General features: G+C 47.5%; 2 protein-coding genes across 4 annotated transcripts in view; both read left to right on the top strand.

Annotated features, from left to right (window-relative positions):
- The window catches only part of ATP6V1B1 (ATPase H+ transporting V1 subunit B1), a 39,343-nt gene extending 35,481 nt beyond the window's left edge, over window positions 1-3,862 (top strand). The window contains exons 13-14 of the mRNA XM_087965721.1: window positions 1,743-1,872; window positions 3,554-3,862. Of these exons, the coding sequence (XP_087821847.1) occupies window positions 1,743-1,872; window positions 3,554-3,714 (291 nt within the window). The 3' untranslated portion in view covers window positions 3,715-3,862. The remainder of the gene's footprint in view (window positions 1-1,742; window positions 1,873-3,553) is intronic.
- A 6,093-nt stretch (window positions 3,863-9,955) lies between these two features.
- LOC113430972 (shootin-1-like) overlaps window positions 9,956-18,818 on the top strand; it is a 34,958-nt gene continuing 26,095 nt past the window's right edge. For all 3 annotated transcript variants that reach the window (XM_087962708.1, XM_087962707.1, XM_087962709.1), the window contains exons 1-5: window positions 9,956-10,132; window positions 15,175-15,227; window positions 15,500-15,560; window positions 18,131-18,225; window positions 18,318-18,474. In XM_087962708.1, coding sequence (XP_087818834.1) covers window positions 10,024-10,132; window positions 15,175-15,227; window positions 15,500-15,560; window positions 18,131-18,225; window positions 18,318-18,474 — 475 coding nt within the window. In that variant the 5' untranslated portion in view covers window positions 9,956-10,023. The remainder of the gene's footprint in view (window positions 10,133-15,174; window positions 15,228-15,499; window positions 15,561-18,130; window positions 18,226-18,317; window positions 18,475-18,818) is intronic.

Genomic DNA, 18,818 nt, shown 5'->3' on the forward strand with positions numbered 1-18,818 from the left:
GCCGAGGAATTCTGGGAGTTGAAGGCCACAAGTAACAAGCTTTGCTGGCTGAGGAATTCTGGGAGTTGAAGGCCACAAGTAACAAGCTTTGCTGGCTGAGGAATTCTGGGAGTTGAAGGCCACAAGTAACAAGCTTTGCTGGCTGAGGAATTCTGGGAGTTGAAGGCCACAAGCCTTAAAGTGGCCAAGGGTGGAGACCTCTGGTCTAAAGTATCAACAAGCCACGCTTCCACTTAAAGGACCTTTGAACAGAATGCTATAATATTATCTGAAGTTAGTAAGCATTTGACCTGCCCTAGATGAGGTGGGAGGGTTGGGGTGCCCAGATTCTCCGGATCGGGAGCCCTAAAAAGATTAACAAAGAGAACACAGGTAGTCCTTGACCTACAACAGTTCGTTTAGCGACCGTTCAAAGTGACACTGGCCCTGAGAAAAGTGACTTAGGGCTGTTTTTCACACTTCACAACCGTTGCAGCATCCCCCACAGTCACAAGATCAAAATAAATAAATATGTATGGTTCATATTTATGATGGTCGCAGTGTGGCCAGGGGGTCACGCGATCCCCTTTTGCGACCATCTGACAAGCAAAGTCAAGGCGGGAAGCTCAATTCGCTTCACCATGTGACTAACTTCAGAACTGCAGGGAATTCACTCAACAACGGGGGTCAGGAAAGGCCGTACAATGGGGCAAAGCTCGCTTCAACCAATGTCTCTGTCAACTCATAAAACATTTTGTATACACTTTTTATAGTTGTCAACAGAAAGAAGGGGTGGGGGAGTTTCAAAGAGCAGGCAGCAGTGTGGAATCGAAAGTACTTCCCATTCATATTTTCTTCAAAGACTGATTAGATGACTGAAGCTTCTGCTGTGCAAAAATTTAATTGGAGAGCATGATTGATGACCCTTGGCTATCTTCGTTGGATGATACACCCAGAGGGGTGGGGCAAAAGCAGGATCAAGGGTGACAGTGAATTACGTATCTCAGAGTCAGCTACACCCAGGCTAATGCCGGCATGTTAACTTCTAATAAATCCTTTGTAGTTTTGGGAGTGTGGCTCGAAGCTCATTATTTAATTGGAGTAACTGCCAGAATCCTGACAGTCTCACTTAGCAAAAGAAATGTTGGGCCCAATTTAAGTCAAGTGTCAACTCATAAAACATTCCTATGCCTGTCTTAGTAGTTGCCATAAAAAAAGTGGGGGGAGGAAGGAAATCTGCAGCAGTTGGAAAGCAAAAGTACATTCCAACTCTTATCTTTAAAAGATTGTAACTAAACTACCAGAGCTTTTGCCCGGGAATATATTTAATTGGAGAATGTGATTGATGACACCCAAGCCGTAATTGGAGTATGTGATTGATGACACCCAGGCTATGAAGGTGCTCAATTGGAGAATCTGGTTTATGAGACACCCAGGGGGGAGTGGGGGAACAGGGTCACAGGGGACTGTAAATTACATATGCCAGAGTTGGCTTCATACAGGGCAGTGGCAATACGTCACCTCTAATAGATCCTTTGAGGATTTTTGAAGTTTGGCTCGAGAATCACGATTTAATTAGGGCGATTGCTGGAATCCTGACATCAAGGCATACTTGCGCCATACATGGCGCTAGCAAACTCAGATGTTTTTTGGCACATCTAGCAGACCCCTTCCTGTCCAGAGGGGCTTCTGGGGAACCCCTCCCTCGTTTCTTGATGTGACCCAGGACAGGATTCCGAGTGACTCTCTTGCTTTCCATCCAGTATGCGTGTTATGCCATCGGCAAAGATGTTCAGGCCATGAAAGCCGTGGTGGGAGAAGAGGCCCTCTCAGCCGATGACCTTCTCTACTTGGAGTTCCTGCAGAAGTTTGAGAAGCAGTTCATTGCTCAAGGTATGTGGGAGAAAGCCATGGGCAAGGAGGTCCCAAAAGTGCCTTTTTTTTCTTCTTCTTCTTCCAAGAGGCAACTGGTCTTTCTGTTTTTTTTCTCTGAAGACATTTCGTTTCTTCTCATCCAAGAAGCTTCTTCAGCCCTTCAGCTGAAGAAGCGTCTTCCCATTCTTGCTTAGAATTTAAACACCTTCTTTGCTGACCTGTGGATGAGGTCTGGGTAACCTATAAGGGGTGGAGAGTCGTTTGAGGAAGCTTGAGTAAGATAGTTCCTCCCCTTTGTTGTTTTTACTCGATTGACTTAAGTTTCAGCTTGACTGTCGTTTCTCTAGTGGAAACGCTCATTCTCAGTCCATTGCGGATTCTGTTAATGTTGTAAGGAAAGACGGAGACAGTATAAGGAATAAAATATATATTTTTGAGCCCTGGTGGTGTAGTGGTGAGAATGCAGTATTGCAGGCTGACTCTGCCCACTGCCAGCAGTTCGATCTTGACTGGCTCAAGGTTGACTCAGCCTCCCATCCTTCTGAGGTCGGTCAAATGAGGATCCAGATTCTTGGGGGCAAGAGGCTGACTCTGTAAACTGTTTAGAGAGGGCTGGAAAGCACTTGAAAGCAGTATATTAAGTTTAATTGCTCTATCTATCTATATATCTATCTATCATCTAGCTATCATCTAGCTATCATCTAGCTATTATCTAGCTATCTATCATCTAGCTCTCTAGCTATCTATCATCTATTATCTGTCTGCCTGTCTATATCTGTCTATCTATATCTATCATCTATTATCTGTCTCTGTCTATATTTATCATCCATCTCTCTCTCTCTCTCTCTCTCTCTCTCTCTCTCTCTCTCTATATATATATATATATATATATATATATATATATATATATATATATATATATATATATATATATATATATATATATATATATATATATCATCTATCTAGCTATCATCTATCTAGTTATCATCTATCATCTATTATCTGTCTATATGTATCTATCTATATCTATCTATCTATCTATCTATCTATCTATCTATCTATCTATCTATCTATCTATCTATCTAATCTATCATCTATTATCTGTCTGCCTGTCTATATCTATCTATCATCCATTCTCTCTCTCTTTCTATCTATCATCTAGATAGATAGATAGCTATCATCTATTATCTGTCTGTCTGTCTCTGTCTCTGTCTCTGTCTATCTATCTATCTATCTATCTATCTATCTATCTATCTATCTATCTATCTATCTCATCTATTATTTGTGTCTGTCTATATCTATCTATCATCCATTCTCTCTCTCTCTCTCTCTCTCTCTCTCTCTCTCTCTCTCTCTCTCTCTCTCTCTCTCTCCATCTATCCATCTATCTATCTATCATTGAAGATAGATGAGTCGTGGTGGCATAGTGGTTAGAATGCAGCATTGCAGGCTGACTCTGCCCACTGCCAGCAGTTCGATCCTGACCAGCTCAAAGTTGACTCAGCCTTCCGTCCTTCTGAGTAAAACGAGTAATGCAGATCGCTGGGGAGGGCAAGAGGCTGACTCTGTAAAATGCCTCAAGAGAGGCCTTTAAAGCCCCGTGAAGCAGTCGTGAAGTCTGAATGCAATGGCTACTTGCCCTTTCGATCTAAAACTTGTCACACTTCGTAATGGGTTTATGGCCTGCTTCTCCCAGGCGCCTACGAGAACAGGACCATCTTCGAGTCCCTGGACATAGGATGGCAGTTGCTCCGGATCTTCCCCAAAGAGCTGCTGAAACGGATCCCGGAAAGCATCTTGGCTGAATATTACCCCCGTGAGGCCAAAGGGAATCCAGGCTCCGACACGGCCCTCTGAATCCCAGTCTAGTCCGAAAGCCTGATTCAGGAGGGAGCTGGCCTCCAACGTGGTGAGCCGATGAGGAAAAGACACCTATGGAAGCCCCTTTTCCTGCATTGGAATCGGATCCAAACTCCACTTGGCAGAGGTCCCCGAGTTCCCACGTTTTGATTTCCTGCTTGGCAGCTGTCCATTAAAAAAAAAAAGGACCGCCCGCTTGCTTTTCAGGCTGCGAAAACAATTGGCGATACACGGTGTCCTGCTTCCGAATAAAAACGAACAAAGTTCTGAGAAGTTCTTCTGGGTGTAATCCCTGTCGCTCAACTTTGTTTCGTTCTTACACGCTCACCTGCTTGGCAAAAACTACAGGTAGTTCTGCACTTACAACAGTTCATTTAGGGCAGGGCTGGGCCGCCTGGGGTTCACAGGGGTTCGGGAGAGCCCCTAGCTAAGATTCGGCACAATTCAGAGAAACCTCCCCCTCCTCAAATCCCATTCCTGGCTGGCCCCGCCCTCTCTGCCACTCCCCTCCCACATGACCCGTTTTGGATTCAGGGAAGTGCAGGGGGTGCACGGAAGCTTGGGGAAGGTGAAAAAATGGGCCTCCCGTAAGTTCAAGAAGGCCGGAAATGGCCCCATTTCTGGCTTCCAGAGAGCCTCCGGAGCCCCGGGGAGGCTGTTTATGCCCTCATGGAGGCTCAAGGAAAACTTCCGGAGTCTGGGGAGGGCAAAAACGCCCCCCCCCAGTGGTGCAGGAGGCTGACTAGGCCAGGGGTCCCCAACCACCAGTCCCCAGACCAGTACCCATCTGTGGATCATTTTTTACTGGGCCGCAAAGCTTGGGCGCCGCCATCTTGTTTTGACGGTGCTTCCGGGTTTTCAGTTGGAAAGCGGTGTTTGGGTGCTCACGCCTTAGTTTTGTCGAAAGGGGGCGGGGCGGCTTCGAACGAAGAGCCGTCCCGATGGCGGTGGAGTCTCGCGTTACTCAGGTACCGGTCCGTGGAAGAATAAATAATCGTGAAACCAGTCCCCGGTTCAAAAAAGGTTGGGGGCCACTGGACTAGGCCACGCCCACCCTGGCCACGCCCACCCAGCAACCAGGCAGACAACCCCTTGGTAACATTTTGGAAGCCCAGCCCTGATTTAGGGTGACATGATAGCAGCCTTCCAATATTTGAGGGGCTGTTACAAAGGAGGGGGGGTCAACCTATTCTCCAAAGCACCTGAAGGCAGGACAAAAAAGGTAATGAATGGAAACTAATCAAGGAGAGAAGCAACCTAGAACTAAGGAGGAATTTCCTGACTGTGGAGAACAATGAACCAGTGGAACCCCTTGCCATTAGAAGTTGTAGGTGCTCCATCACTGGAGGTTTTTAAGAAGAGATTGGACAGCCACTGGTCTGAATGGGCATTACAGTTCCCTGCTTCAGCAGGGGGTTGGATGAGAACAGTGGCCACCGACCAGTGGGCTGGGGACCACTGGTGGTCTGCGAGAAAATTTTGTGGTCCGCAGAGAAATGTCGCCCCCAAAGCAATTAATCCAGGCTGCGCAGGAACACAAGGCTTGTGTCACTTGCATAGCCAACAACAAGAGGTAGTGAGAGGAGGGGGGAAAGGGCAGAGGGGGGGAACTTGCCCCACTTGCCCCACACGCCTGGCCTGGCCACCGGGCTGCTTCTTTCTGCTTCTTTCTTCTGCTTTTGGCTGCACGCAAAGAAAGCAGCAAAAGTCTTTCTTTCTCTCCCCAAACTCCGCACAGAAATGAGTCTTTGGGACCCTGCAAAGCATCCTGCTCCAAGAGGCTGCGCCGGCAAAGACTCATTTCTGGCAGAGTTTGGGGGAGAGAAAGAAAGACTTCTGCTGCTTCTGCTGCTTTTCTTGCATGAAGCCCAAAGTCTCTCCTCTCTCTCTCTCTCTCCCCCGAGAACGGAGCTGGAGACGGTATCCTGCAATCCTAAATAAAGAACGATTGATCGTAGGAAACGGGGTGGGGAATTTTCCTGCAGACTTTTTGGGGGATTTTCCCAGGGTGTCTGGTCCACGGGCTTTAAAATTATGAGTTTGGTGGTCCCTGAGGTCCAAAAGGTTGGCAACCCCTGGACTACAAGACCTCCAAAGTCCCTTCCAATTCTCTTATTCTGTTATATACCGATGGCATTCCCATGTCAGTGCCGCTAGATGAATATTTATTCAGACCTATTTGAGTCTCTTGCAAAAACCTCCTTGGCAAATGAAGTTGTTGGAGCACCTGACCCTCTCCTGACCCTCATCCCCGGTTGGTCTAAATTTTGACCATTTCTTCTGGTAGTGCTATAACTAGTAGCTGTCTCCTTCCATAGATCTCACTGGTCTAACTGCAGTGACTTTGCTAGCATGAAATTCTCCCGTGCTTCTCCACCATTCGATGGATCGATGGAAGTGTGGAGTTTCTGCAGGAGCTGGACCACAAGATCCTAGATACAGATTACAGATAACCAGAGTTGGAAGGGACCTTGTAGGTCATCTAGTCCAACCCCCCACCCAAGCAGGAGACCTTTCACCATTTCTGACAGATGGCAGTCCAGTCTCTTCTTGAAAGCCTCCAGGGATGAAGCTCCCACAACGTCTGAAGGCAACTTCTGTTCCATGTGTGGATTGTTCTGACTGTCAGAAAATTTCTCATTTCTAGGTTGAATCTCTCCTTATTCAGTTTCCATCAATTATTCAGCTCCTTGCTTAAGTCCAGGGGCATCAAACTGCATTGCCTTGATGGCCGGATCAGCATTGTAGTTCTCCTCTGAGGGCGAGGAAGGAGGGCAGCAGGGTGCGGGATGGATGCCTCATGCAGCACCCTGCCGGCCAAAATGGGGCACGGGGGGGATTTCACGCATGCCCCCCTGCACCTTGTTTTCACCCTCCAGCACTCTGCCAGCAATTTTGGGGCTCATTTTTGGCCCATTTTCAGCTGAAAAATGAAGTGCAAAGTCCTCCCACACACACACACACATACAGCCCATTTATGCCACCAGAGGCACCGCAGGCCGGTCCTTTGATACTTCCAGGCCGGCCCCGTGGGCTGGATTTAAGCCTTGAGTTTGACACCCCTCCTTTAGTCCAACCAACCTTGGCAAAGGCCATGGGTGTGTTGGATGGCGAGGGAGACACCACCCTTTTGCTTCCCACCTCCTCCACTCTTCAAATCTCCCAGAAGCAGGAGTGGCATTCTACCGGTTCTGACCGGTTCAATAGAACCGGTTGTTATGATGCTGCGCAGTTCGGAGAACTGGCCAATCGTGCCCCCGGCTGGCCCCACCCCCTCTCCGCCCGCTCCTCCCCTCCCAGTCAGTCCTTATTGTGCATGCGCAACATCGCGCGCATGCCTGACAACTCTGACTGCGTTCTCCCCTGCCCAGTCACTCCTTAAGGTATTTCTTTTTTTTTCCCCACTCCTGACAATCAGCTATTCCTATGATCAGTTGTGCCAGGATCCTCCTCGCTGTCTTACTGCTTTGCCCAGGAGGCATCCCTGAGGCCCAGAAGGCCTAAAAAATGGGGGAGGGGGTGCTGCCCCCAAAATGAAGAAGCCACGCCCACACAGTCACATATCCACGCCCACCTGGCCACACCCACCTAGCCACGCCCACAGAACCGGTTGTTACAAAATTGGAATCCCACCCCTGCCCAGAACATATTTAAAATGCCTTCCCGTGAATCGCTTTGACGTCCAACTCGTCGAAGAGAAGAATTAGGGAAGACATGCCAGCTGTCTTCCAATAGAATACTGGACTGTTCAGAAGGTCCCATGGATGGAGAACCGTGGAAGAAAACGCACACACCATACAACCCTTGCTTGTAGAAACAGAGAATCAAAAATCACATGAAGTATTAGTAACTGCTTTATAAATCCTTAGTAAGGCCACACCTGGAATGCTTCACCCAGTTTTGGTCCCCACATTATGAAAAAAAGATGTGGAGATTTTGGAACAAGTGCAGAGAAGAGAAACTAGGATGATTAATGGCAGTGGTGGGATTCAATTTTTTTTACTACTGGTTCTGTGGGGGTAGCTTGGTGGGCGTGGTGTGGCTTGGTGGGCGTGGTGGGCGTGGCTTGGTGGGCGTGGCTTGGTGGGCATGGCAGGGGAAGGATACTGCAAAATCTCCATTCCCACCCCACTCCAGGGAAGGATAGTGTAAAATCCTCATTCTCTCCCCACCCCACTAACCTGCTTTCCAGCTCCGTTCTCCTGTGCAGGGCAACAAAGGAAGACCCAGCTGATCAGCTGGGACTCAGGAGGCAGAGAAGAGATGGGGCAGGGCCAATCAGAGGGGGTTATTCCGAACGACTCAAAATTTCCGCTACCAGTTCTCCAGAACCGGTCAGAACCTGTTGAATACCACTTCTGATTAAAGGTCTGTAGTCTGGGTCCTGAAGGAAAGGATGATGCGAACCACTACATCACCCTCAGACCCCATGTGATGACCCGGGGCATGACACAAAAATAACCAAGTCACAAAAATAGAAGAAAGTCCCTTTAATGCCTCCAACTTGGCCCCAACGTCCAATTATCCTCGGCAGGATATCAAACTCTTAAAGAAAACAGTTTACAGAGGAAGTAAATGCAGTCCCCACCCAAAGTAAAGTTAATTCGAAATAAAAAAAAACCAACACACCACACTGAAGAAATTACTACAGCAAGCAAGGAAGATTAATTGCAGACTTCTTCCAGATAACACAGCAACCACAGTTGGGAGGAAGCCAAAAAAAACACAGATAAGCTCCGACAAGAATAATGCACGCTTTGCTTCCAGCAACTGCCATGCGCAGTTGTCCTTTTAACCAGTCCTCCCAGCTGCAGCCCATGAAGGGGATCAGGGCCCCTTCCTCCTACGTAGACCACGCCACTGACGTTTCTCCCTTATCCGCTTCTCCCTGCATGCCCTAGGATGAAGAGGGGATGGGCCTGGGTCTTCCTCTAAATACCCATCTAGCCTGTGCCCTTCCCCAGTTTCCTCCACAACCACTGGAGCCACACTCCCACTCCCTGTCAGCTGTTCCATCTCTCCCTTGGAGTCAGACTTCAACAGGGGCATGACACCCCAGAGGCTAAAATATATGAAGAATATTACAGGAACTGTCTAGTCTAATGAAAAGAAGGACCAGAGGAGACATGATAGAATTCTTCCAATATTTGAAGGGTTGCCACAAAGAAGGAGGAGTCATGCTTTTCTCCAAAGCACCAGAGGGCAGGACAAGAAGCAACGGATGAAAACTAATCAAAGAGAGAAGCAACCCGGAACTAAGGAGAAACTTCCCAACTGTGAGGACGATTAACCAGTGGAACAGCTTGCCACCAGAAATTGTGGCTGCTCCATCACCGGAGGTTTTCGCGAAGAGATTGGGCAGCCATTTGTCTGGGATGCAACAGGGTCTCTTGGTTGAACAAAGGGTTGATGATCTCCAAGGTCCCTTTCAGCTCTATTTTGATTGATTGATTGATTGAGATGCTCGGTGTCCTTGCTTACCTCCTAGGGAAACTAAGTTTAATTCACACAATTAACTTGGTGACGGGAGGGCAGGGAAAGCTCCCTTGGACCCCTTCCCTGCATAGATTTTCTCCCCAAAAGTCATCTCACTATTTTTGTGTCACCCAAACTCACGGTTCATCACCGAGACAATTCCTTGTGTGTCCAATTACACTTGGCCAATAAAGAATTCATTCATTCATTCATTCATTCATTCATTCATTCATTCATTCATACAAACGCCGATAGGAGGACCATCAAAGCTTCTTGGCTGCTACAACAAGGGTCTCCAACCTTGGCAACTTTAAGACTTGTGGACTTCAACTCCCAGAATTCCTCAGCCAGCAGTCTGAGGAATTCTGGGAGTTGAAGTCCAGAAGTCTTAACATTGCTAAGGTTGGAGACCCCTGCGCTAGAAGGATGTAGAAAATCAAGAGTTGCGGGGAGTTCATTGTGGAATTCTTTCTAATGGGAAACCTTCTGGTCTGCATCTCCTGCAGATCCAAAACCAAGATTAAGGGGACATGCAAAGGGGTCAGGATGAGGACCCCTTTCAGAAGAACACGAGGCACGGCCTGCTGGATCAAACCTCATCCAGCAGTCTGATCTCACCGTGGCCATTGGCCAAGCAGCTGCCCAAGGAAAGGCCCGTAACTTGACCTCCTTCCGTTGGAGAACATCAAACCACACAACTGCACAAGTGATTCCGCTCTTCCTTGCGATGGGGCTGTTGGGGAGGAGAGTTTCACTTCTGCAAAGCCTGTGGGGTGAAGGCAAAGATCTATCCAGCATGTGACCTTCTGGGCAGGAAGAGCTCAGCTTTTGATGGATAAGGGACAAGGAGAGAGAGAGAGAGAGAAAGCAGTGGAGACACTCCACCAGACTGGTCTCTGCCCAATGGAACATCCTGAGGCTGATTTCACCCCATTTGGAGGTAAGGGGGCTGCTCTGGAAGGGCAAAGCAGCTTTAGAAGGAAGGGACATTTAGAAGAGAAGAGAAGAGAATTCTTTATTTGCCAAGTGTGATTGGACACACAAGGAATTTGCCTTGGGTGAAAATGCTCTCAGTGTACATAAAGAAAAAAACAAAATACATTAATCAAGAATCATAAGATACAACACTTACTGATAGTCAAAGGTTACTAATAAGCAATCAAATCATATTAGGAAACAAATAAAACTATATAAATTGTAAAGATAAAAGCAAAACAGTTATAGTCAGAAGTGGGAACAGATACGGTCGGTACTAGGGAGGATGAGGGGAATAATTGTAATACAGTCTTACTAAATAGTTTGACAGTGTTGAGGGAATTATTTGTTTAGCAGAGTGATGGCATTCGGGAGGAAAAACTGCCCTTGTGTCTAGTTGTTCTGGTGTGCAATGCTCTATAGCGTCGTTTTGAGGGGAAGGAGTTGAAACAGTTTATGTCCAGGATGTGAGGGGTCTGTAAATATTTTCACAGCCCTCTTTTTGACTCGTGCAGTATACAGGTCCTCCATGGAAGGCAGGTTGGTAGCCATTGTTTTTTCTGCAGTCCTAATTACTCTCCGGAGTCTGTGTCTGTCCTTTTGGGTTGCAGAACCAACCCAGACAGTTATAGAGGTGCAGATGACAGACTCAATAATTCCTCTGTAGAACTGGATCAGCAGCTCTTTGGGCAGTGTGAGCTTCCTGAGTTGGCGCAGAAAGAACATTCTTTGTTGTGTTATTTTTACAGATTTACAGATTAACAGAGTGGGAAGGGACCTTGTAGGTCATTTAGTCCAACCCCCTGCCCAAGCAGGAGACCCTACACCATTTCTGACAAATAGAAGTCCAATATCTTATTGAAAGCCTCCAGTGATGATTTTTGATGACATTTTTGATGTTAGGTGTCCATTTTAGGTCTTGTGATATGATAGAATTTAGAAACTTGAAGGTCTCTACTGTTGATACTGTGTTGTCTAGTATTGTAAAAGGTGGCTGTATAGAGCAGGGCTCTCCAACCTTGGCAACTTTAAGATTTGTGGACTTCAACTCCCAGAATTCCTCAGCCAGCAAAGCTTGTTACTCGTGGACTTCAACTCCCAGAATTCCTCAGCCAGCAAAGCTTGTTACTCGTGGACTTCAACTCCTAGAACTCCCAGAATTCCTCAGAATTCTGGGAGTTGAAGTCCACAAGTCTTAAAGTTGCCAAGGTTGGAGAGCCCTGGTATAGAGGGCAATTTACAGAGAAACCTCAATTTATGACCACATTTCCCTTGATAAGCGAAAGTTTTTAAGGGCGTTTTGTCCCATTTTACGACCTTCCTTGACACCATTGTTAAGGGAATCCCTGCGATTGTTATGTTAGTTACACAGCTAGTTGTGTGAATCTGGTTTCCCCCTTGACTTGGCTCATGAGAAGGTTGAAAAAAGGGGGCTCGCCTGAGCCCGGAACACTGCGACCGTCATAAAGATGAACCGGGCATCTCATGTTCAATCATGTGACCATGGGGGATGCTGCAACGGTCGTAAGTATGAAGCCTGGCCCTAAGACCCTTTTTTCAATGCTGTTCTGACTTAAACAACTCACTAAATGAATGGTTGTTAAGTCGAGGATTGCCTGTACAGAATAAGAGAGGCCTTCATGCTGCCATCAAGGCTATAACAGAATACAGAATAACTGAGTTGGAATGGGACCTTGGAGGTCTTCTAGTCCCCACCCCCCGCTCAGTCAAGAACCCTTATAGCATTCTGGACAGATGGCTGTTCAGACTCTTCTTAAAAATCTCTGCTGATGGACAGAACTGGCTCATTTTTAAAAATCCTTTTCCGTTAAAGTGACCAAACTGCTCTTTTGGCAGTTTCTAGAAGTGGATTAGAATTAGGATTAGAATTAGAATTCTTTATTGGCCAAGTGGGATTAGACACACAAGGAATTTGTCTTTGGTGCAGATGCTCTCAGTGTCCATAAAAAGAAAAGATACATTAGTCAAGAGCCAAGAATCATAAGGTACAACACTTAATGATAGTCATAGGGTAAAGCAATCAAATTGTAATAGGAAACAGTCAGTAAAAATCATTAGGATACAAGCAACAAAGTCACAAGTGGGAGGGGATGGGTGATTAGGAGTGATGAGAAGATTAATAGTAATAGTAGTGCAGACTTTGTAAATAGTTGGACAGTGTTGAGGGAATTATTTGTTTAGCAGAGTGATGGCGTTTGGGAAAAAACTGTCCTTGTGTCTACCGTGTTTCTCATATAATAAGGCTGGGTCTTATTTTTTTGAGCCCCGAAAAATGGCTAGGCTGTCTTTTCGGGGTGAATTAATTCCTCCCCTTGCATATTCGGGCGGGCGGCGACAGCTTGGATGTTGACCTCGGCGTTGGTGGGGCACTTCGTATCGGGGTCAACGCAGGCAGCACCATATCCGGTGTGCAACAAAAGTACTTCCTAACGGCAAGCCCCCCACCATTCCCCACCATTTTGCATGTTTTAATATAGGCCTTAATTTGGGGGAGGGGCTTAATTTCATTTCATGCCTATAAAACATGCTGGGACTTCCTATTGGGGAGGCCATATTGTTGGAGAAACAGGGTAGTTGTTCTGGTGGCAAGGCTCTATAGCGTCGTTTTGAAGGTAGGAATTGAAACAGTTTATGCCCGGGATGTGAGGGGTCTGTAAATATTTTCACAGCCCTCTTTTGGACTCGTGCAGTATACAGGTCCTTGATTGAAGGCAGGTAGGTAGTAATTGTTTTTTTCTGCAGTCCTAATTATCCTCTGAAGTCTGTGTCTGTCTTGTTGGGTTGCAGAACCAGACCAGAGAGTTATAGAGGTGCAGATGACAGACTCCATCATTCCTCTATAGAACTGGATCAGCAGCTCCTTGGGCAGTTTGAGCTTCCTGAGTTGGCGCAGAAAGAACATTCTTTGTTGTGCTTTTTAGATGGCGTTTTTGATGTTAGGAGTCCATTTTAGGTCCTGTTTATTGTTTTTGAATGACATTTTAATTGTGACCTGCTTCCAAAAGGAATGACGTTGCTGACATTTGATTGAGATGCGTGTCTCTGCTGGAGGGATGGGAGTCCTTTAGGTGGGGCATGGACTGCCTGTGACCTCTTCCTCTTGCACACTTGCTCATCTACAACAAAGGAAAGAGGAAGTTGCCGCCAGGGGGACACGCCTGAGGACGGAAAGATTACCGTCATTAAGAGGAGAAAGGATACGAAGCACGACAGCAAAGGGATGAGAATCATTGGAGCTCAGGGCTGAACTGTGAACTGTGAGGTCCTCGGTTCTTTCTGAGCTGGGTGGTTTTCTTGCAGGCCTTTCATGACCCAACTAAGTTACATCATCAGCACTAGGAAGGAGTGGGCGGGAGAGGAGGAGGAGGAGGAGAAGGGCTGTGGGGTTCTTGGTGCTCTCTGAATTAAGTGGGTTATTTTCAGCAGATGTTTCATGACCAAGCTAGGTAAAAGGAGGAGGAGGAGGAGGAGGAGGAGGAGAAGGAGGAGAGAGAAGAGGAGGAGGAAGAAGAGGAGAAGAGGAGGAGGAGAAGGAGAAGAGGAGGAGGAGAAGGAGAAGAAGAAGAGGAGGAGGAGAAGAAGAGGAGAAGAGGAGGAGGAGGAGAAGGAGAAGAGGAGGAGGAGGAAGAGAGGAGGAGGAGGAGGAGAGAAGAAGAACAGGAGGAGAAAGAGGAGGAGGAGGAGGAGGGAGGAGGAGGAGGAAAGGAGGAGAAGAGGAGGAGAGGAGGAGGAGAGGAGGAGAAGAGGAGGAGGAGGAGAAGAGGAGGAGGAGGAGGAGGAGGAGAGAGGAGGAGAAGAGGAGGAGGAGGAGGAGAAGAAGAAGGGAGGAGAGGAGGAGGAGGAGGAGGAGAGAGGAAGAAGAGGAGAAGAAGAAGAGGAGGAGGAGGAGGAGGGAGGAGGAGGAGGAGGAGGAGAGGAGGAGGAGGAGAAGAGGAGGAGGAGGAGGAGAGGAGGAGGAGGAGAGGAGGAGGAGGAAGAGGAGAGGAGAGGAGGAGGAGGAGGAGGAGGAGGAGGAGGAGGAGGAGGAGGAGGAGGAGAAGAGGAGAAGAAGGAGGAGGAGGAGGAGGAGGAGTAGAAGAGGAGGAGGAGGAGGAGGAGGAGGAGGAGGAGAAGAGGAGGGAGGAGGAGGAGGAGGAGGAGAAGAGGAGGAGGGAGGAGGAGAAGAGGAGGAGAAGAGAGGAGGGGAGGAGGAAAGGAGGAGAGAGGAGGAGGAGGAGGAGGAGGAGGAGGAGGAGGAGGAGAAGAGGAGGAGGAGGAGAGGAGGAGAAGGAGAGGGGAGGAGGAGGAGGAGGAGGAGGAGGAGGAGGAGAAGAGGAGGAGGAGAAGAGGAGGAGGAGGAGGAGAGAGGAGGAGGAGGAGGAGGAGGAGGAGGAGGAGGAGAAGAGGAGGAGGAGAAGAGGAGGAGGAGAGAGAGGAGGGGAGGAGAGAGGAGGGAGGAGGAGGAGGAGGAGAAGGAGGAAGAGGAGGAGGAGGAGAAGAGGAGGAGGACTGTGGGGATCCTGAGTTTTCTCTGAGCTTGGTGGTTTTCTTGCAGACATTTTATGACCCAACTAGGGTACATCATCAGCACCAGAAGGTAGTGGCATTTGAAAAGAGGAGGGAGGAATTGGGGGAGGAAGAGGAGAGAAAAGGAGAAAAAAGGACTGTGGGGTCCTTGCTGTTTGCTGAGCTGGATTATTTGCTTTCCAATGGTTGTTAAGTGAATCTGGCTTCCCCATTGACTTTGCTTGTCAGAAGGTTGCAAAGTCAGTTGTCAATCATCTGGATTTTGACCACCCGACCTTGGGGATCCTGCCTTCTAATGGAACAGCTTTGCCACCAGAAGTCGTGGATGCTTCAACACTGGAGGTTTTGAAGAAGAGAATTGGACATCCACCTGTCTGAAATGGTGTAGGGTCTCCTGCTTGAGCAGGGGGCTGGACTAGAAGACCTCCAGGATCCCTTCCAGCTCTCTTTGGACTAAACTTTCTTTGTATTTTCCTGCAGTCATTTGGGAATCGGAGAGCGATTCAAATTCGGAGGAAGATGGCGATGAGCAGGTAGGTGGCTCTCCTGCAGCTGCCACCCTGGTTCCATCTTCCATCTTTAGCGTGACCTAATCTGGCTTCTTTGGGGGGATAATTCAAATCCACCACTCCCTCACTTCCCCTCCTCGAGGCCAGGGGTCTCCCAACTTGGCAACTTGAAGACTTGTGGAGCTTGACTCCCAGAATTTAAAAAGGAGCTGGGTGGGGTTTTTTTTTGTTTCGCTTTTTTTGTTTTTAAATCAATACAGGAGCAAACCAATGTGAAGTTTGGTTCATTTTTGCAGGAGATGGATCTTTCCAAGCAAATGGCGGAAACCAGAGAAAAGATAGCAGAAATTGAGAAAGGTACGTCTATGCCAGAGGTCCCCAAACTTGGCAACTTTAAGACTTGTGGACTTCAACTCCCAGAATTCTCCAGCCAGCACAGAATTCTGGGAGTTTGAAGTCCACAAGCCTTAAAGTTGCCAAGTTTGGAGACCTCTGGTCTACATGGAGATGCAGGGTGAGGGGGGCTTGCCTTTTCTGCTTCTCTAAGACATACAAGGGTCTTGAATCAGGTTTTGGGGTTGAAAGAAGACAAATCTGTGGGTGCAGGTGTAGGAGAAATGAGCAGTTCAAAAGAAATGGGTCCCAATCTAAAAATCCAGCCCCTGTGACGAATAGAGTAGAGTAGAGTAGAGTAGAGTAGAGAATAGAATAGAATAGAGTAGAGAATAGAATAGAATAGAATAGAATAGGAATAGAATAGAATAGAATAGAATAGAATAGAATAGAATAGAATAGAATAGAATAGAATAGAATAGAATAGAATACAGAATAGAATAGAATAGGAATAGGAATAGGAATAGGAGAAATAATAGAATAGAGTAGACAGAGGTGGTATTCAGCAGGTTCTGACAGAATACAGATTACAGTTCTGGAGAACCAGTAGTGGAAATTTGAGAATAGAATTAGAATAGAATAGAGAATAGACAGAGGTGGCAAATACCACCTCTGAGACTGAAGACCACCTTTGACTGGAGATTTTAGTATCCTTCCCTGCCACACCCACTAAGCCACACCCACAGAACTGGTGATAAAAAAAATTGAATCCCACCACTGAGACTAGAGTAGAATAGAATACAGAAAGAATAGAATAGAGTAGAGTAAAGAATAGAGTAGAGTAGAGTAGAATAGAATAGAGTCGAGTCGAGTCGAGTCAAGTAGAGTAGAGTAGAATAGAGCAGAGCAGAGCTGAGGAGAATAGAACAAAGGTCTCAAACTTGGCAACTTTAAGACTTGTGGACTTCAACTCCCAGAATTCCTGAACAAACATGACTGGTGGAAGAATTCTGGGAGTTGAAGTCCACAAGTCTTAAAGCTGTCGAGTTTGAAGACCCCTCCAATAGAACAAATAATTTGAAATGGACCTTGGAGGTCTTCTAGTCCAATCCCCTGCTTAGGCAGGAAACCTTACATGAATACAAAGTTGGGTAGGTCTAATTTAATGAAAAGAAGGGCCAGGGGAGACCTAAGAGCAGTCTTCCAATATTTGAAGGGCTGCCCCAAAGAAGAGGGAGTCAAGCTATTCTCCAAAGCACCTGAAGACAGGACAAGGAGCAAACGGTGGAAACTAATCAAGGAGAGAAGCAACCTGGAATGAAAGAAGTTTTCTGACAGTGAGGACAATTAACCAGTGGAACAGCTTGCTAGCAGAGGCTCTGGGTGCTCCATCACTGGAGGTTTTTAAGAAGAGACCAGACAGTCATTTTCCTGAGGTGGTAGAGGGTTTCGGCCTGAGCAAGGGGTTGGATGAGAAGACCTCCACGGTCCCTTCCAACTCTGTTATTTTGAAGTGATTAAAAAATAAAAAAACATTGATTTTGTTTCCAGTTAAGAGGTTCTGGGTCTCAGGTGACCACCTAAGAGAGGGCAGTCCAGATAAGGCAACCCAAATCACCCAGGGGTGGAATTCAAATTTCTTAACAACCGGTTCTGTGGGCATGGCCTAATTTGTGGGTGTGGCCTGGTGGACATGTGATGGAGTGGGTGTGGCTTACTGACTGGGCGTGGCTTGGTGGTCACGTGACTGGCTGGCCTAGCTTGTATGTAAATATTGTAAATATTTATATAAATATTGATTTTTTTTATTTAAAAAAAAGAGCCACTTTTACCCAAAACGAGGCAAAGCAGGCAGGCAGATTTGAGTTGCTTGCAGAAACACAGAATCACTCACAGATCTACCTTTCTTCAATCTGCTGCCTGAGTCTGCACTGACAAATAGGAGCTTCAGTCCTAAGGAAGGTTCAGCTCTGGTCTCAGGCCACTTCTCCCCCTCCCCAACCCCCTGAATACCAGCCCTGACTGGGCCTCAGGGAAGCCTCCTGGGTGAAGGCAAACCAGTACATCAGCGATTTAGATTAGCTAGAAAGCAAGAAATCGGCAGGGCTGATAGATCGGCAGGGCTGATAGTCGGAACAGCTGATCGTCGGAGGAAAAATAAAGGAAAAATAGCAACATACCAAAAATTAGGCAAAGGCACAATGCAGGCAAGTTGGAAGGTGTACATGCAAGATAATGAATGATTGGGCAAGGTGGGCAGGGCAAGGCGGGGCCAGCGAGTGGCACAATTTGCCGGTTCTCCAAACTGTGCAGAATCGTAACAACCGGTTACGAACCGGTAGAATTCCACCTCTGAAATCACCCCCTTTGGCCATTAAGTAGTTCAAAACGCCTCTTTTGAAATGGCCTAAATTTAGGGTGTTCTCAGAGGAGGAAATACGGGTGGTGGCGCGGAAACAGGCAGGGCTTCGGCTGCACCATCAAAACCATCCTCCTGGCATTTGGGGGGCCAACTTCTGTGGGCACCCCTGATGAGGCTTCCCAGTTTGGGGACCCTTGCTCTAACCCCCTTCTCTTGCTCTTCCCACCCCCAGCTTCTCAAACCCTCTTAGCCGAGTTGTCCAGCATGGAAACGGAGTATGCGATTGAGAAGAGCTGCCGAGAACAGGCAGAGGCCTTTGCCCTCCAGGTGAGGAGGGGTCCCTCCACCCGAGGACCAGGTGCGGGACCTTCTGTGCAGAGGTCCCTCTGCCCTTGCCCTCTCCTCTTTGACTTCCACAGGTGAGCCAGGAGAACAAGAAGCTGAAGCGGATCAGCCTGGCGCTACTGCCCAGGTTGGGACTCCACCAGGAAGACTTCGCGTTCCTGAACAGCGGAGAACAGGCTGCTCCTGACCCTGCGCTGGATCCCATGGGCAGGTGCCTTCAGCAGATCAAAGGTGAGCCAGGGAGCCCTTCTCCTCCTTCCTCTCTCTTCTGCCTAGGTCAGGGGTCCTCAAACTAGGAAGCCATTAATCTGGCCCACGTTGCAGTGGTGGGATTCAAAAATTTTTACTACCAGTTCTGTGGGCGTGGCTTGGTGGGCTTGGTAGGCATGGCTTGGGGACTTGGGGGGGCATGTGTTGAGGTATTCCCTGTTAGGAGAATGAGTGCACTCAGGGAAACATAATGAGAGTGGTGATGAATAACACACAACCAGCACGCAGATACACTGAATAGTAAAATGTAAGTTTTACTTCCAGTAAACGGGTAAACAAAGTCCAACAAACAGTCCAAATCATAC

This window comes from Notechis scutatus, chromosome 4, assembly GCF_049901735.1.
Source record: "Notechis scutatus isolate UNSWTSFEM ecotype Mainland chromosome 4, rNotScu1.2, whole genome shotgun sequence".
Classification (NCBI taxonomy): Eukaryota; Metazoa; Chordata; class Lepidosauria; order Squamata; family Elapidae; genus Notechis; species Notechis scutatus.